Consider the following 19,932-nt stretch of genomic DNA (forward strand, 5'->3'; position numbering starts at 1 on the left):
TCTGACATCATATAACACTATTACAGTATCACTGACGGTATTTCCTATGCCTTTTACTCCTCTGACTTACTCATTTGACAACTAAAAGCATGTTTCTGTTTCCTCTTCATACATTTTGCCCAGCCCTCACACTGCTAATTTTAACGACAAAACACTGGAAACTGCAAAACACTGGAAACCGTAAAAGTTTAATGTAAGTGATTACAGTATAGCATGATCACATAGTCCAAACACCACAAAGTCATTACAATCTTGTACCCAATTCCAGCATATGGTTTTCCCTCACACCAACAAATAATTCTCCAACACCAGTCAGGCACCCTAACATTCCAATCAATTCTGATGCTACCCACCTGGAGATAGCATCAAATATAGTAAGTTAAGGACTTCATTCCAAAAGACTGAAGAACACATACTTATTTGTGGAAAGTTCCGGCCCTCTTATCACATGGTCGATTCTCCTGGCAACCAGCTGCTAACCTTAGGTGTGCTCTAAAAGTCGTCTCATTAATGGAAGAGATATCTATTGCTGTCATCAGTATAACACTACAAGCAATGGGACTAAGACTAAATATGTATTTCTACATAAATACATAAATCACAACAGTCATTAAGAGAGAAAACGTCAAAGACAAACAGGACTATTCCACAAATTAATATGTTTTAAGGTCATGAAAGATCCACACCCACTCCCATAAGAGAGTGAGGAGGGGAGCCTGGGTGGCTGAATCAGTTAAACATGAGACTTCGGCTCACCTCATGATAGGGTCGTGAGACTGATCCCAGCGTGGGGCTCTACACTCAGTGCACAGTTTGCTTCAGAGTCTCTCCCTCTGCCCTCCCCCTGACCGGCTCCTGCACTTGCACGTGTGCTCACTCTCTCTCTCTCAAATAAATAAATAAGTAAATAAATGAATAGGCTAAACAACTTTTTCAGATTGAAGAAAAATCAAGGGGTGCCTGGGTGGCCCAGGCAGTTAGGCAGCAACTCTTGATGCTGATTCAGGTCATCATCCGTCTGATTGAAGATTCTCATTCTCTCTCTTCCTCTGCCCCTCCCCACTGCCTGCTCTCCCTCTCTCTCCCTCTCTAAAATAGTTTTTTCAAAAAGATTAAAGAAAAATCTAAATGTGTAAACCTGGATTGAGTCTTAAACCTGGATTTGGGGTGGGGGACGGGAGGACCTCACTACAAAAGGTATTAATAAGAGAAATGCAGAAATTTGAATATAACTAAATTTCATAATTAGTTCTGGAACCGTGTGAAATTTTCTGATTTTAATAACTATACTGGAGTTATGTAGTAGAATACTTATACTTTAGGAGATACATAACAAGGTATTTGGGATTAAAGGAGCATGATATCTACGATTTACTCTTAAACAGTTTAAAAATACATTTATTTAAGAAAGTGAGCAAATGAGACAAAGTCCTAAAAAACTACTGAGTTTGGTTAAGAGTACAGAGAGTTCTCTGCACTATTTTCACAATTTAAAATCTGAAATTGTAATAAAATTCAAAATCCCTCTCCTCTCAAAAACAGGTTATACAATGCTATGTTCAGAATGAAGACTTATTTGTAAAATAGCCATGAAGAACTAAACTTTAAGCTTTTAAGTTGGTAAAAATTAAATTAAAAAAAATATATACTATATTCCATTGCTAATGTCAAGTCATGGATAAAGGGAAGGGACCTTACCTTTTGGAAGTTTACCTCCAAGCACAGTAAATTTTTGTGGATTTTTCAAGAATTCAACAACCTCCTGTAATTCCTGTTTAGCTTCCTCCACCTAAAATGACACAATTTATCAAATTATAAATAATGATTAGATTATCAAGTCCTCCTCTTTGAAAATACTAAATCGAACTGGAAATTAACTAGAAGATTCCCTTACAAATGCATACACAAAAGGGTTTTCAGGGGCGCCTGGGTGGCTCAGTGGGTTAAAGCCTCTGCCTTCGGCTCGGGTCATGATCCCAGCCAGGGTCCTGGGATCAAGTCCCGAGTTAGGCTCTCTGCTCGGCAGGGAGCCTGCTTCTCCGTCTCTCTCTCTCTCTGCCTGCCTCTCTGCCTACTTTGATCTCTGTCTGTCAAATAAATAAAATCTTTAAAAAAAAAATTTTTGTTGGCGAAACAGTGTTTCCCCAGTTAACAAGGACTTATATTCACAACTCCAGTTACATGGGTCAGCAGCATTTGACATAAACAGAAAGACTCATAAGTTTCAAATCCAGAACTTTTGACTTGGTTTATAAGCTTCAGGGCAAATTATGTGGGCTTAATATATATCAATGAAAAGGGAGTCTGTGTGTTTAAGTTATAACATTACTCTGTGATTAACTATTAGATTATTTTCATTATAAAGAATTACGACTAGATCGTAAAATGACTTAGTTCCTTAAAATGTCAAAGGATGGAGACTGTAATTAAGCTAAAATTAAGCTATAGTGTACGGATATTGTTTTGCAAATGGTTGTAGCAAAAAAAAAAAAAAAAAAAAAAAAAGTTTAAACGATTTAATCCCGGGGTACCTGGGTGGCTTATTCATTAAGCGTCTGCCCTCAGCTCAGGTCATGATCCCAGCATCTCGGGATCAAGCCCCGCATGGGGCTGAGCAGGAAGCCTGCTTCTCCCTCTTGCACCCCCCCTGCTTGTGTTTACTCTCTCGCTGTGTATCTCTTTCTAATAAATAAGATCTTAAAAAAAAAAAAAAAAAGATTTAATACCCCCAATACAGAAATCATGTAGAATTAAGATCTCTCGCAAGAATAAAGCCCAAATTGGTCAACAAAGATGGCATGCAGAGTATTAGCTCAACTTTAAAAACTCTGATTTAAGATTAAGGAAGCTGCCTGTCAGGGCCGTCCAGGTGGCTCAGTCAGTTAAGCGTCTGCCTTTGGCCCAGGTCATGATTTCAGGATCCCAGGACTGACTCCCACATCCGGCTCCTGCTCGGTGGGGAGGTCTGCTCCTCTCCAGCTTAGTTGTCTTTTGCTCACTTTCTCTCAAATAAATAAAATCTTAAAAGGAAAAAAAAGCTGCCTATCAGAAATTAGTTAGCATACAATAAGAAGTAACAAATACAAATATCTAGAGCCAAATGGTATCAAAGATGAGTGCAGAAGACCAGATATTAAATAATAGTGGTGGCAGTATGCTGAACTGGAAAGCAAAGACCCTTAAGAGAGGAGAACCCACCTTGACTGGCTCTACCACGGAATATAGACCTTGTGTTCCAAACTTAAATTTTTCAAGGAAAACAAAACAAAACAAAACCAGACATCATTAAAAATGTTAGCTATCAATTTAAATTAAAAGCACATTTATGTGTGTACTTTCATGTTTTTAAATGACACTGGTGTAATAATAGGTTTGCAGCCAATTTGCAACACTATATTAGACAACTTTAAATAGTTCTCAGTGGGGGAAAAAAGAACTCAAGTACATCGGTCACGGTTAAAAAGAAACTACCTGACAAGAAGTGTACTAAAACATGAAACATCTCTGGGCTGAAGGGCATTATGAAAATTCAGAATTAAACTCATGACTCTCTTAGATTCCTAGATCATTTTCTAGGACTTTCTCTAGGAAGTATACAATCAAAGAGTAAATGAGTTTTTTAATTAAGCTTAGAATCGTCTTCGAAAGACACTGATTAAATTATTAAAACTTAATAAAATGTAAAGTTAACATTTTTAAGTAAAGCTCTGTCCACCCCTAAGGAGAAATACATACATATGTTCACCAAGAAACATAAAAAATATTCACAAGACCACCCTTTAGGCCAAAACTAGAAACAACCCAATGTCTACCTAATGGAGAATACACACTACTGTGATTCACAGAATACTATGCAATGGAGATGAATGAAGTAAAGCTTCATGTAAAAACATGGATGGATCTCATAAACATGATGTTGAATGAAAGAAGCCATATACACTACATGTATTATGTTTATGTAAAGTTCAAACACAGGCCAATTAATGTGTGTTATGAGACAGAACAACGATACTCTTGCAGTAGGAAGAAAGGAACACTAGGAAGTTTCTGGTAATATTTTATTTCTTGAGCTGGGTGCCAATAATATACTGAGTTCACTGTGTAAAAACTTACTAAGGTACAGATTTGTGATTTGTACAGTTCTGTGTAAATGCTAAGCTTCAAAATTTATGTTTATAAGAGATCTGGGGGGCGTCTGGGTGGCTCAGTCAGTAAAGCGGCTACCTTCAGCTCAGGTCATGACCTCAGGATCCTGGGATCAAGCCCTACATCAGGCTCTCTGCTCAGCAGGGAGCCTGCTGCTCCCTCTCCCTCTGCTTGTACTCTCTCGCACACTCTCTCTCAAATAAATAAATAAATAAAATCTTGGGGCGCCTAAGTGGCTCAGTGGGTTAAAACCTCTGCCTTCAGCTCGGGTCATGATCCCGGGGTCCTGGGATCGAGCCCTATGTCGGGCTCTCTGCTCAGCGGGGAGTCTGCATCCCCCCTCTGTCTCTGGCTGCCTCTCTGTCTGCTTGTGATCTTTCTCTGTCAAATAAATAAATAAAATCTTTAAAAAAAAATAATTACATGCATGGTTTACTCCATCACCTTCAAATCTTCACTCAAATGTCACCTTCTCAGTCAATGAGATACTGAATATCCCCATTTAAAACTGTGATCTTTCCCTCAAAACTCCCAATCTTCCTCACGCCGCTCCATATTTTTCCCATAAGACTTCATCACATTTGAACATACATATTATTTCCTTATATGAAATATCATGGTTTAGTTTCTGTTAGAAATGACAGCAGAGATTTATTTCTTCTGTCCCAATACCTAAAAGAGGGCTGGAGAATACACAGTGAAGCTAAAACTTCCAAGGTTCTAATCACGGCTTCATTTTTTTTCTAGGGTCCAGCCCCACCCAGGAGCCCACCAGAGTGGCCTCATACAAATGACAGTGCCATCGCCCAGGAAATTCCTGGGGATTTAGAAGCCCTGTGTCAGACATCAGCATCAAAGACCAAACTGCAGAAGCAAAGATGCACTTAGTACTCTTGTCATTTAGGGAATTACAAGAGTTTTAGTGTCTCGTACTGGAGGTAGAGATCAATATATATATTTTCTATTTTATACCTTTAAAATCAAATATTGGCCTTATATAATTAGATAATACTTGAAGACTCCAGGGTAAACTTTTAACTTACTCCTTTAACATGTTCAAAGGTGACATTTTTCATCTGGACGGGATCTACTGCAGAGTCAAGCCCCGTTGTTGTCCGGAAGCGGACTAAGGAGAAAAAAAATAATTGTTTATATATTTGATGGTTTCATAAAATTTCAACCACCATATTATTCAGACGTAGGAAAGTACAGAAAATTATATCTAAGTTTACATACGTTAATTCATAATGAAGTAAAAAACTACATCTTCCAGATTTCTAGATCATGTTCAAGGAATAAATGACTTACATTAAAATGACATTTTTTTTTTTTTTTTAAAGATTTATTTATTTGACAGAGAGAGACACAGCGAAAGAAAGAACACAAGCAGGGGGAATGGAAGAAGAGAAACAGGCTTCCCGCCGAGCACAGCATCTGATACTGGCTCAATCCCAGGACTCTGGGATCATGACCAAAGCCGCAGACACTTGGTGACTGAGCCACCCAGACGGCCCTAAAATGACATCTTTACACCTTCCAATTAATATGAAAAATTATAGGGGCACCTGGGTGGCTCAGTTGGTTAAAATGAAAAATTATTTCCCCCTTCTATAATATCTACCAAGAGAAATTTATTTATTTACTTATTTATCTGACACAGAGAGAGAGATCACAAGTAAGGCAGAGAGGCAGGCAGAGAGAGAGGAGGAAGCAGGTTCGCTGCTGACCAGAGAGCCTGATGTGGGACTCCATCCCAGGACCCTGGGATCATGACCTGAGCTGAAGGCAGAGACTTTAACCCACTGAGCCACCCAGGCGCCCCTAATAAGAGAAATTTAAACCAATCATTCTCAAACTCAACTCTGCATAAAAATCACTTCAGAAATGTATTAATGCAAGCTCCCAGGCCATGGCCCAGAACTTCTGGTTTGTAGATTTAGAAAAAGGCCCAGGACAGTTTATATTTTTAACAATCACCCTCCATTATCCTGATACAACTAGTCAGGGATGCACACCATGAGATACACTGCCTTAAATCTAGCATAAAAACTGGCACTAGCATTTTTTTTAAAAAAGGGTAAACCTTAAAAAAAAGATTATTTCACTTTTCATGCGGCCTCCTCCTCTAGCGACTGTTATTACTTGCCCTCAGATGATATATATCAGTAATGACATCATTAAGAATGACAGCGAAAGCTTGCAAAGACAGTAAAATTCTTCAGATCAACTACAGGGAACTATTACAAAACTTTCTTAAAACCTCTTCCTTTTGGTTAAACTTCCCTACTGAACAGATGTAAGTGAGTAAACAGAGCAATTTCTAATTTCCTCAGAAAAAGACAAAAATATTATCTTTAAGACAGAAATTTAGATGCAAAAAAAAAAAAAAGATCAGTAAGCAAAACTAGAGTTTTGTTGAAAACACTTAACATACCAAGAATACAAAAGTTGGCAGAGCAAATGTAATATAGTAACTCTACACTGGACACTAAGTTTTAGCCCACTACATTGTTTATTTAAGGATCTACATAGAGGGACTTAATAAATTATGCAAATTAATTTATAGACAAACCACCTGAACCTTATAAAAATTGCAAGGCACTTCACATTTTGATATATATTTTTGTTTAATATAAGAAATTAAGAAACATAAAATAATAGCCAGAGCTAACCCCACCCCTCCAATATCAATCATATGGTGTCCCTACACTGGTTGTGTTTTGAAAATAAGGAGACAAAAGAAGGTGACTCTAGCTATAAAAAAAGTATTATGGGAGTGCCTGGATGGCTCAGTCGGTTAAGCATCTGCCTTTGGCTCAGGTCATGACCTCAGGGTCCTGAAACTAAGCCCCACATCCAGCTCCCTGCTCAATGGGGAGCGTGCTTCTCCCTGTGTCTGCTGCTCCCCATGATTGCACTCACTCTCTGTCAAATAAATAAAATCTTAAGAAAAAAAAAAAAAAAAAGATTATTCCTGGATGTTAAAATCTCATCTAAGGCTTGATGCCACAAAAAACTTAAAATATCTGGGGTAACACGCAAGTTCTGAGATGAAGTCCTAATTCAGACAAACTGTTATTCTTTAATTGTTATCAGTTTTTTCTCTCAAGGTAACCAATCATAAAGAACATAGAAAACACGAGGTAAAAACTGAATAGCTGAGAAAGCAACAGGAACTACTTAGGATGGGCATTATTACTTCATTTTAGACTGGTAAACTGAGAACTATGAGAACTGCTTGAGGCAATTCTTAATTGTATACTAAATTTATGTGTGTGTGTGTGTGTATGTGTGTATATATGTATTTTTTTTTTTTTAAGATTTTATTTATTTGAGAGGGGGAGAGAGAAAGCACACAAGCGGGGGACGGTGCAGATGCTTCAATCACAGGACCCTGAGATCATGACCTGAACTGAAGGCAGATGCTTAACCAACTGAGCCACCCGGGAACCCCAAATTTTTATATATTTATGTATTATATATAAATTTTTCATAAATTTACTAGTGTGTCTTTAAAATAGGGGACTACTTCACTTTGTATTGCTATTATAAAATTATTCCACATGTTTTTTAAATTTTATAATGAGACAGGTGTAATTTTCTAGGAGTCTGGAAAACCAACCATTAACAGAAGCTAAGCTAACATTTTTGCTCTAACATAATCCTTAGAACATTAACAAAATATTATTTTCTCAAAATGAAACTTGAAATTCGTATAGTGTCTGAAGGAACTTTTCTTGTAACCCACAAAGCAATGTAAATATAATGAGCCGTGATAATGCAGTTGGCATGTAACCCTAACAGATTAAAACTTTTCTACTTCAATGCAAAAAACCACCTCAAATTGACCCAATCTGTGAAGTGCTGACTTAGGAAAGAAAGGCCTACACACCAGAACAATAAATGCTGGGGTGCCTGGGTGGCTCAGTGGATTAAGCCTTTGCCTTCAGCTCAAGTCATGGTCTCAGTGTCCTGGGATGGAGCCCCACATCAGGCTCTCTGCTCCGCAGGGAGCCTGCTTTCCCCTCTCTCTCTGCCTGCCTCTCTGCCTACTTGTGATCTCTCTCTCTCTCTCTGTCAAATAAATAAATAAAATCTTTAAAACACAAAAACAAAACAGAAAATGCTTCTTCTCTCCTGCCTAAGGCAGACTATGAAAAAAAAAAGTTGCGTATTTAAAAGATTAAAAATAAAAGTCAGATAAATAAAAAGAGCCTTTACCAGATAAAAATGGATTTTTTAAGAGTCCATAAATGCCAAACAGCAGCAGAACGAAGAGAATCAGACGAGTTCGTCTCAGAGAATCTGGAGGAGGAAAAGAAAAAAAAAACTTAAATCAAATAACAACAATGACAAATGACACCTTGATGAAAAGCAAAAATTAGGTTATTGACGGTAATCATATTCCATCAAATGCAATTTTGGAACCTGACATTCTTTTGTATAGTTGCCATGATTTCCTTTCAGCACCCTGTTATCAAAAACCTCATGAAGGCACTCTTGCTTCTGTCCCTGACTCTGGTTCTCATTTGAGAAAAGGGAGAGTGTCAACAGGTATTTCCATTTTGACACAGCTTAAGTTACAAATATAATGGAATATAACCAATGAAAAGGTGCATATGTGTTAGAAAAAGTATGTGTAACCACTTAAAGGTAGGACTATGACTTCCTTTTAGGTATTATTCCCAAATATGGATGGTGTCCAATCAACTTACCATTGGTTTTTTGCGTTAGGGCTTGAGCTTTCAGAAAACCCTCTGCAAAACCAGTTTTAAATGCATCTTGGTGAGCTTCAGGTATATTTTTGGTTTTCATGAGTTTGTCCAAACTCTCAACATCTGATCCCCTGTCCCGCAACAGGAACCCCTAAATCCACAAACAAGGCATCAGTACTGACTTACTATATAGATAACACTGCCCAATAATATAATGATCACTTACAAAAAAATCCTTTCAAAAATTCTAGAATTTCTAGTTTTTGTTGACTATCAGAAGAATTACACTAAGACTCAAAAATAAATTACTTAATCAATGGCAAGGAAACTAACCCTGGAATTCACACTTCCATCAGTCGATTATGAAAGAAACTTTCTGTAAGAACACTATACTGAAAACAGTAGGTTGCCTGTGGACTCAAGGTTCCAATGGTTTCATGTTCACACTCCTTTATCTCTACTAGAGGAAAAACCTCATTAATTTATTAAATGTTTACTGAGTACCTTTTACAAACTTGGACTTGTGTAAGTTGTGAAAATGTAAAGATAAATAACCAATGATCAGAAAGAATGTCCTCAGTCTACTTGGGAGAGATAAACAAGTAATTAATTTTTTGAAATCATTTTGATATTATGTTAGAAGTTCTAGGTCTGGGAGCACCTGGGTGGCGCAGTCGGTTAAGCATTCGACTTTTGCTTTTAGGTCAGGTCATCATCTCAGAGTCATGGGGTCAAGCCCAACATCAGGCTCTGAGCTCAGCAAGGAGTCTGCTGAAGATTCTTTCCCCTCTCTTTCCCTCCCCCACCTCGCTCCTCCTCTGGTCGCATGCATTCTCTCTCTCAAAGAAAGAAGATCTTAAAAAAAAAAAGAGGTTCTAGGTCTGGTGGTAAAATAAATACTACCTCAGAAGTCAAGAGAGGCATCCCAGAGAATAGGATTTCTAAACCACAGAGAAGAGAACACAAAGCGTAAACAATCTGACAGAGCATGAAATAACAGGCCTTAGAAGTCGGGAATGGCAAGCGATCTTGTATGACAGGACTTTACATGCCAAGAAACAAGCGGAGTAGAGGTTCAGAGGGGGTGCCATATTTAAAGATGAGAACAGAAAAATGGTTGGCAGAGGCCAAATGGATACTACAGCAGGAAACTGACAAGACAATTATTAATAAAAACATTTTAGACAGATGCTGGGTTGGTGGCAATCTGGAGGCTGGACTAAAGGTAACCAGGAGGCTAAGGAGGCTTAGTCAGTTAACCAGCCAACTCGACCTCCACTCAGGTCATGACAGCAAGGTCATGAGATCAAGCCTCACCGCTGTGCTCCATGCTCAGTCAGGCTCCACACTCAGCAGTCTGCCTGAGATTCTCTCTCTTCCTCTCCCTACCCCTCCCACCAGCATGCGTTCCCACGCACACTCTCTCAAATAAATTCTTCAAAAAAAATAAAGGCAAGAGGCTAAATGAACGATTATTAGAGTCCTTTAAGGCAAGAAACTATTACAGTCTATCTCTGCAGTAGAACTGGGGATGAAAAGAGACAGATCTAAGAAATATTTAAGAGGCTAGATGGATAGGACCTTAGTGATTAATGGATGTGACAAGAGAGAAAAGATGAACAAATCCAAGCTGATTACCAGGTTTCTAGCTTGGGCAGATGCTACTCATTAACACAGAGAACACACAGGTACGTGTGTAGGGACAAAAAACAAAAGGAGATGTCTAACAGCCCAAAGGAGAGACATGACTAGGACACTCACGAGAGTTGGAGGTGTAATGATTACAGAGGTTATTAATCCTTCAGAAAATCAACTGACCAGTAAAAGAAATCAGATATTGAATGTTCTCATTTTAATAATTTTTAAAAGACTGCTTTTTCAAACAACAAAATGTCTAATTACCTTCACAAATGATGGTGCTATATGCTGTGACTCTGCCAATCGTTCAGAGGTGGACTGTAAACGTCGAGTTCTTGATTTCAAAGTTTTAAAACCCCGAGACTGTATGAAAACTGAATGGAACAGTATCAGATTTACTCCCCGTTGCAAATGCTTATAAGAAAAATACCTTGGATTCAAAACTGACACCAAGCCCATCATCCTAAGTTTATTATCTCACTTTTTAACATAGTTCTTCGTCTGACACTTCACTAAAGTCATTAAAATGGATTGAATCTACAAAATAATTTATAGCCTCTTGGTAATTTTAAAATGTGAAAAGAAAAAAACACCCACTGATGAATATCAAATAAAAGTCAGTGTCTAATTCCTCAAACCCCAATCTCACTTCCCAGAAGTGCCCACTGTTAATTTCATGACTGGGGCGCCTGGGTGGCTCAGTCGGTTAAGCATCCGACTCTTGATTTCAGCTCAAGTCTTGATCTCAAGGTTTTGAGTTCAAGCTTGCATTGGGCTCCACACTGGGCATAGAGCCTAATTCAAAAAAATGAAAAATAAAAGAATGAAAGCTTTGGAAAATAACTTCATGACTAAACTTCTATGTATTTAAATACATGCTCTTTCTACAAAAATAATACATAATTTTTTGCAGTTATCTTCTTGCACTGAACAATCAATATATCATGGACATTTTTTAGAACAGATCAGACTACATTCAACTTAATGGCTGTTAATATTTTCCCAATTTATCAGATTTGAATATTCAACCACTTTCCTACCATGGACATTAGTTGTTTCCTGTTTTCTTATTGCTAAGAATGCTTCAGTTAAAATTCTTATACATATCACCTTTCAGCACATGTAGACTGAATTCTTAAAAGTGAAATGTGAGGTCTGAACCTCACTAAGAAACTGCCCTCTAAAAGGCTGTTACTGATTTATACACCACCAATGAAAAGGAGTATCCTTTTCTCCACCTCCTTTCCAATCAGATTAATAAAAAAAAAATTTTTTTTTTTAAAGATTTTATTTATTTACTTGAGAGAGAGACAGTGAGAGAGAGCATGAATGAGGAGAAGGTCAGAGAGAGAAGCAGACTCCCCACAGAGCTGGGAGTCCGATGCGGGACTCGATCCTGGGACTCCAGGATCATGACCTGAGCCGAAGGCAGTCGTCCAACCAACTGAGCCACCCAGGCGTCCCAGATTAATAAAAATTTTTAATTAAAAAAATTTTTTTTAAGATTTTATTTGTCAAAGAGCACAAGCAGGGGGAGTGACAGGCAGAAGGGGAAGCTGGCTCCCCACTGAGCAAAGGAGTGCAATGCGGAGCTCGATCCCAGGACCTTGGGTTCACAACCTGAGCTTAACCAACTGAGCCACCCAGGCATCCCTATAAATTTTTTAATTTGTACAAATCTGATAGACAAAAAGCACTGTCTTGTTTTAATTTGCATTTCAGATTAGAAATGGGGGTAATTTCTGAAAAACTTCCACTTTTATTCAATATTTTCTTTAGTTAATTCAACACTCATAACCTTTCCCATTTTCATGTATAAAAAGGATGCATGTTATGTAAACTAACTTTAAGTCACATATATTTGAAATATTTAATGTCTTTGTCTTTTGATACAGCAACTTAAAGGTTAAAATAGTCCTATCTTTTAATCTTTAGTGTTTTCTGCACTGTATTGATTAGAGCGCCTCACCCCCAAACTGTGATTTTAAGAGAAGCCCCCCCGGGTGGCTCAGTCAGTTAAGTTGTCCAATTCTTAGTTTTGGCGCAGGTCCTGGTCTCGGGGTTATGGTATCGAGCCCTGCATCAGGCTCCACACTGAGCTTGGGGTCTGCTTGAGATTCTACCTCTCCCTTTCCCTCTGCCCCTCCTCTCTCTCTCTCTCCCTCTCCAAATAAAACAATTAAAAAAAAAAATGGGGGCGCCTGGGTGGCTCAGTGTGTTAAAGCCTCTGCTTTCGGCTCGGTTCATGATCCCAGGCTCCTGGGATCGAGCCCCGCATCGGGCTCTTTGCTCAGCGGGGAGCCTGCTTCCTCCCCTCTCTCTCTGTCTGCCTCTCTGCCTACTTGTGATCTCTATCTGTCAAATAAAATAAATAAAATCTTAAAAAAAAAAAAAAAAAAAGGAGTCTACTGACTTTTAACTTTGTTCAGACCTTTACCTATTTGGGACTTATTTAAGATTAAACTAAGATTAAATTAAATTAAATTAAATTAAGATTCTCTTATGTCCAAGTTTATTTTTTTATTTTATTTTTTTAAGTAATCTCTGCACCCAACTTGGGGCTTGAACTCACAACCCCAGATCAAGAGACGATGTTTTACTAAGCCAACCAGGTGCCCCATTTTACTGTCAAGTTTAAAATCAACTTCTTGGTTTTCATAGCAAGTGTTTAGGGTTTTGAACAAGGTTGCAGTGAATTAATAAATCTGGGCATAAATTAAAACTATCATAGTACTGAGTCCTTTCAAAGAGGATTATGGTATTCTCTCATTTTAGTTTACCTAGCTCTTTTATTTTGTTCTGTGAAGTTTCACAGGTGCGCATATATATACACACACACAAAAACATATGTATATATATTACATTCAATATAATACTCGAATATTAATACAAATATTCAACATAATGTATATACATGTATGTGTGTACACATATGTATACATATATGTATATACAAGTATGTACACATATATGTGTGTATACACATGCATATATGTATGTACATTATGTTGAATATTTCTTGTGAGGACAAAGATTAAATGGGTTTGGAAGAAACTATAAATAAAAGCTATTGCTAGAATATAAGAAAGATATTGATTTTTATGCATTTATCTTATGTGATACTAGAGTAGCCTTTCAGTTGATTTTTTTAAGTTTTCTGGAAACATATTACCTGGTAAACAAAGAACAATCATAATTTTGTCCCGAAACTTCTAAACTCCTTTTTAATTATATTGTTTAAAACTTCCAAATTCCTCAACAAAAACAGGCTACTACTATCTTATTTCCTGTATTCCTAAGATCCTAATAGAGTTCCTTAATAAATTTTAAAACTTTCTATTATAGTTCTTGACAACTTTGTAGGAGGTGTGACCATTAAAATCTATCACATGCCTTTTTCATACATTGAAATAGTATTATTCTTTTCTAATCTATTAACATAAATTAACATACTTCCTAATATTAAATCACTCATATTCCTTATCATATTTTCAAGCCCATTTCTATACTTCCTTTTTCAGATTTTATTTACAATTTCTGTATTTACATTATTAGGTGAAACTGCAATCTATTATATCCTTTTCTACGATAACATTTTAGTATCACTAATCTCGTGGAATAAACAGGAAAACCTATTCTACCTTTTTCTTGATTTTGGTCCTGGAAAACAGAACATAAACCATAAAAACCATCTGAGCCGAAGTGCCTCTGGGACACTATTATATTTCAAATTTCATAGTTACTGTCTTATCTCCTGAGTCAGTGTTGTTCATTTATAACTTGGATTGCTGTTTCAACACATTTTTATTTATACACACTATTCAAAGTTTTAAATCTTCCCTATATGTGGCTGTTATCACTTTTTTTTTTACTTCTAACACTTCTAACATTTTCTCAGTGTTTTTAATTAGACTGTTCTCTTGTTTTCTTAAATTAAATCTGTTCTTCATTTAACTAAGTAAAACTCTCTTGTATTCATTTGTTTTATACATCTTAATTTCTCTAAATTTATTTAGAGTATTCTCAAAATGAATGTTTAATCGATTTATTTTCTTTCTTACATCCTAATAAATTACACAATGCCCTCAGCCATCAGCTGGCCCTCAACTCAAAGACTTTGATGCTGATTTTCACTATGGTTCATTACTAATTGTCTGTAATTTGTTTCTCTTTCCTTCAGCCACAAGACACTTACAAAAGTATCTTTAAATGTCCATAGAATTGGGAATTTTTTAAGTTATCCTTTCTGTTATTTGATTTCAATATTATATGATCAGAGAAGCTGACCCTGGGTTATAACTTTCTAAAAATGAAGAGCCTTATTCCCTAATGAATGCTCAGTTTTTCTAAATCTTCCATGAATATTTAAAAATATATCATCCTTCTTTAAGAATTCTTCTGTCTTCTGCATTGACCATTTCTTTAGGGCATTACTGGTCTCTGTGCCCTACGTGGCACCTCTCTTTCATGCTACAAGTTTTCTTGAACATGTGAAGATCTTGCTGTTCCAGTTATAATTGCAAAGAAAATACAGTAATCAATACTGACTGTAGATAGGTTTCCTCAAAACTAGCTAGGTGGTCAATACATTTATACTACAAAATATGGACTTATAATGAGTGAGTAGGGTACATTTAGTGCGTAATTCAAATCCATTATTTCTCTCCTTGGCCTCAATGCTCACACACAATCTTCAGAGACAGACTTCTCTACACACACACACCCTTTATTAACAACAAGTCTTTTGCCAATTGTGGCATAAATGTTACAAGCCCAATCTATTCTGGGACTGGCCCGCTTTTGGCAATCTTTCAGTTCAACTGTTCACAAATCATCCACTATTACTGACTTGGAAATGGGTTTTTTCCCTAACTTCTACTGGAAATAATAGCACACACCTCTTTTGTGTTACTAAGTTCCATGAAGGTAGGTAACATATGTCTTTTTCATCTACAATTATCACTGTTACCTAACAGCTTTCACTAGTGTCTGGTATTAAATAAATGTAAATGCATGCATATTTGATTTTTCTATCAATGTGATGTCATCTATTTCTTACCTAATAGAAAGTTCTCAAATTTCTGGTCCACTGATGAAACCCCTCTGCTGTTGCCCTGACTTTTCCTACACTTTAAATTTTTTTTCTGTCATTGCAATTGATTGGAACAATTTTAAAAATGAAATTTTAAGAATACAGGGAAGTAAACAAACACGCTTAATTACGTTGAAGGTGTAGATAAATTCCCTAAAGTTTGATTTACTGTGGCACTTATCACTCACATTCAAAATTCAGCTACTACGTATTTTCCCAACCAAAAATCGGACATACCCAAACTAATTGACTCCAAATAATCTATCAGTTCTACTGTGAACTATGAGCTATAAATGACTGTTTATAAACATTAATATGATTAAGAAAGATAAATAAGAATCTGTTAAAGAAATCTATTTTTTTTTCCCAAAATACATGCAGTTGTTGTTTCATACCTGGCCAGCACTGAAGATCTGAACAAATACTTTTAAGAGTTCTTGAATGTTGTCTGTATAAGCAAGAGGAACGTAAAGTACCAAACATATCTAAGTAACCTGGAAGAAAATTGAGAAAAATAAATTTTCCATTTACCCAGCTAAAAAAAAGGTCACAAAATATAATAATTATATCAAATATTAGAAAGCAAAAGTATGAGCTTAGCCTTTTATTTGTTCATATGGCTTTGCTTTTAGGAGTTTTTAAAAATATTGCTAATCTAATTACAGTTCTTCATCGCATTACTATGATCTACCAGTTGTCCAACAGATTATCTTTTTGATCTGATATATGACCACAGCTGCCAAAGAAATTAAATTCAAACGACAAGGTAAAAGACACATGTTTACCTAAAGTTACTTTTAGTAGAGAGCACAAAGAGATAAAAAACTGCTACTTCCTAGGGACCATTTAAAAATGCTAATAAATAATGTGATTTAACACTGTAAACCAGAAGCAGTCATCTTTCTCTCTCAAAGCTTCTGATCACTGGGTTCAAAGACAGTTCCTCCCATAACTGGAAGCCATCATCTTTGGTGGTCCTTCGAATTCCCCAAGTAGACTAATGGGGCCCATCCTACTTTACATTCGTGATCCTCGGGAGGAAGTAAATAGGACCAACAGAAACTGGTTCTCCTCTATCCCAATACCCTAGACAGAATGCGGGGATTTTCCTAGGAATCAACACAGCCCATCCTAATACCTCTGCCTGCCTAAGCCAAGAAAACAGCTGGCAAGGAACCTTAAAAGGAAATGTAAATATGCCGACCAGAAGACCAACAGTAATACTACTGAACTACACAGCTATGAGAGTAACAAAACTTTTACTCTACTGAACACTTACTATGAGCCAAATAGCACAGTATGGGCTAAATAAACTATTTAGACTATTTCATTTGATCCTGCAAAGTAAGATAAGGAGTTTTTCCTCATGCTTCACATGAGAAAACAGCAGTCTGGGGACTAAAGTAAATGGCACAGCCACTCAGTGGCAGGAATGAGTTTGATACTAGTCTACTCCTCACCCTTAACCACTCAGCCTGAGGACTTCTCTCAGGAAGGAGGCAGTATAACATTAAAATAGAAGCAGATTTTCAGTCCAAGCCCCCAAGCTCAAAAACTTCATTTTTCTCATTCCTGAATTCTTTACTTATACTACAATCCATATATGAAAAAAAAGCAATAGAATAATTAGTAAATGAATTAAATTTATACAAAGTATGACTTCAATCAAAACGTTATCACAAAATGAATTAAATTTGCCTGTTCCTGGGCTATTATTATAGCTTATACTGATTATTTAAATCTGCTCTTCCATCATTTAAAAAAAAAAGTATTTTGATAAGTTCTAACATTTATTGTTTAAGCATCATCCAAAAAGAAACTCATGAAGTGAAACCCCTTCTACAAACTACCAACTTATTTTAACACCAGATTGTTACAAGACTTAAATAAGAAAATATACATTCTTTTTAAAAAAAGGACTGGGGCACCTGGGTGGCTCAGTGGGTTAAAGCCTCTGCCTTCGGCTCAGGCCATGATCTCAGGGTCCTGGGATCGAGCCCCGCATCGGGCTCTCTGCTCAGTGGGGAGCCTGCTTCCTCCTCTCTCTCTCTCTGCCTGCCTCTCTGCCTACTTGTGATCTCTGTCTGTCAAATAAATAAATAAATAAATAAAAATTAAAAAAATAAAAATTAAAAAAGGACTATGATTATTACTTCAATGTATTCTCAGAAACTAACATGATTCTTGGAATCCAATAAAAGTTGTCACCTAAAATTAAAACAATATTCCACTATTACACAATGTATGTAATGTGCTATAGTAGATCTTGGGACAAAGAAAGAAGCCTCGTGTGGAAAAACCAGTAATTTAGGAAGATGAAATTTCATTTGGTCTAAATATAGTCTATAGTTCAGTGAAACGTACTGTCCCAATATTATTTTCTCAGTGTTGACAAATGCACCATGTTTAAGCAGGCAGTTAACATCAGAGGAAGCCAGGTGAAGGGCATACAGGAACTCAGTACTATCTCTGCAACTTTCCTGTAAATCCAAAATTACTCCAATACGAAAGATAATTAAGAAAAGGAAAAGAAAGGAAAGAAGGAAAGAAAGAGAAAAGGAAAAAGGAAAGGAATGAACAGAACTCAGGAAAGAAGCTAACACACAGTAAGCATAAATAAATGCTATCTGTTAAATTTTTAGTAACTACAACGGCTTACTTAAAATGGAACAAAAAATAAGCCAACTTACCATATTTATTTTCAAAGAAGGACTGTGCAGAGACATGAGATGTATGCCAATGGGAAGAAACACGCTTGCCTTTACAAAATCCAGGAAGTAGACTGTCTACTAGTTGATCAATCTGTCCAAGTTTTAATTCGGATAATCCAAGGTCTCTTAAATTAAGTACAGGCTATAAAAGAGTGAGTCAACCAAGTTAGCAATTAATAACAAGATATTTAACTTAAAACAGTTCTTACTAGTTGAAAAATTATAGATTCAAAAAATCTAACAAAGGTATTAAGTCCTTTTTTTCTAGTATTTAAAAACTAAATTCGAAAAAAAAGAAAAAACAAATTGGAGTGAATATTTATTTTTAAAATGACGTTATTTATTTGCCAGAGAAGACAGAGCAAAAGCAGGGGGAGCAGCAGGCAGAGGGAGAAGCAGGCTCCCCGCTGAGCAAGGAGCCTGATTTGGGACTGGATCCCAAGACCCTGGGATCATGACCCAAGGTGAAGGCAGACACTTAACCAACTAAGCCACCCAGGCATCCCTGGTGCAAATATTTTTATAGTTCTGGTTCTATGGAGGTTAGTCATATGAGGTTTGACAAAGGTTAAAAATATATTCCCAATAGTGCCTCTAAGTTATGGACTTTTAAAGCTTCCTTCAGTCTCTAATGCCCATAAACAAAAGCACATTTGATTTTTTAAAAAGGGGGGATATGCTGTTACCAAAGGACATCTCACTCCTCTGTGGTCTCATTCCTGAGATCCTACTTTGAACTGAGAGGTTCTATAATTACACATACCTAACTTATCTAATAAAGAGGAAAACTGAACAAAGTAAAAAATGTGTGGGGGCACCTGGGTGGCTCAGTGGGTTATAAAGCCTCTGCCTTCGGATCAAGTCATGATCCCAGGGGTCCTGGGATGGCTCTCTGCTCGGCAGGGAGCCTGCTTCCCTTCCCGCCTCTCTGCCTGCCTCTCTGCCTACTTGTGACCTCTCTGTCAAATAAAAATTTTTCAAAGAAATGTGTGAAAACCAGGGAAGAAAATAACTCGCATTAAAATAGTTCTAAACTAACTACAAATAGGATAGAATTGAGTTATTTTCTTGTCCAAAGGAGCTGTCATGAAAGACAAATAAAAATTAGCCCCAGACAGCCAGAAGTTCTAGCACAGGAAGCAAAAATGAACAGAACAAGTAAAGTATCAGCTTCTGATGACTGATGTGAAGTTAAGATTCATAAAAATTTCACACATGCAAAAATAAATGAATGAAGTTAGATCCATGGATTATATAGTTCTGGACTGATGTCCAGGGGTTTCTCAGCTACTAGCTTTAGGACAAGTCATTCATATTCTCAGAATCAATTGCCTCATTAGTAAAATGCCTATGAAACATGCCCTGCCAACTTCACAACAAGGTGGTATGGATCAATGGAAAAGATGACGTGTTGCTCATCTGACATCCAAACACCAAGGCAAGCATAGTTAAAGGCATGATGAAATAAAATATTTAAAAGTGCTCTTTATTAAAAACTACACAATATAAAGTGTATCATTACAATGAAAACAGCACTATAATAGTCAAAAGCTACTTTTCAAAAGTTATCCTTTATTATTATTTTTTTTAATAGGCTCCATGCCCAGCATGGAGTCTGACATGGAGCCCT

General features: G+C 36.8%; 1 protein-coding gene across 2 annotated transcripts in view; it reads right to left on the reverse strand.

Annotated features, from left to right (window-relative positions):
* The window catches only part of LOC131838135 (ATP-dependent zinc metalloprotease YME1L1), a 53,570-nt gene that overhangs the window by 19,743 nt on the left and 13,895 nt on the right, over window positions 1–19,932 (reverse strand). For both annotated transcript variants that reach the window (XM_059183860.1, XM_059183859.1), the window contains 7 exons: window positions 18,282–18,444; window positions 15,987–16,085; window positions 10,764–10,873; window positions 8,862–9,012; window positions 8,368–8,451; window positions 5,190–5,272; window positions 1,699–1,789 (listed from right to left, as the gene is read on the reverse strand). In XM_059183860.1, the coding sequence (XP_059039843.1) occupies window positions 1,699–1,789; window positions 5,190–5,272; window positions 8,368–8,451; window positions 8,862–9,012; window positions 10,764–10,873; window positions 15,987–16,085; window positions 18,282–18,444 (781 nt within the window). The remainder of the gene's footprint in view (window positions 1–1,698; window positions 1,790–5,189; window positions 5,273–8,367; window positions 8,452–8,861; window positions 9,013–10,763; window positions 10,874–15,986; window positions 16,086–18,281; window positions 18,445–19,932) is intronic.

This window comes from Mustela lutreola, chromosome 8 (genome assembly GCF_030435805.1).
Source record: "Mustela lutreola isolate mMusLut2 chromosome 8, mMusLut2.pri, whole genome shotgun sequence".
In the NCBI taxonomy this organism is placed as follows: Eukaryota; Metazoa; Chordata; class Mammalia; order Carnivora; family Mustelidae; genus Mustela; species Mustela lutreola.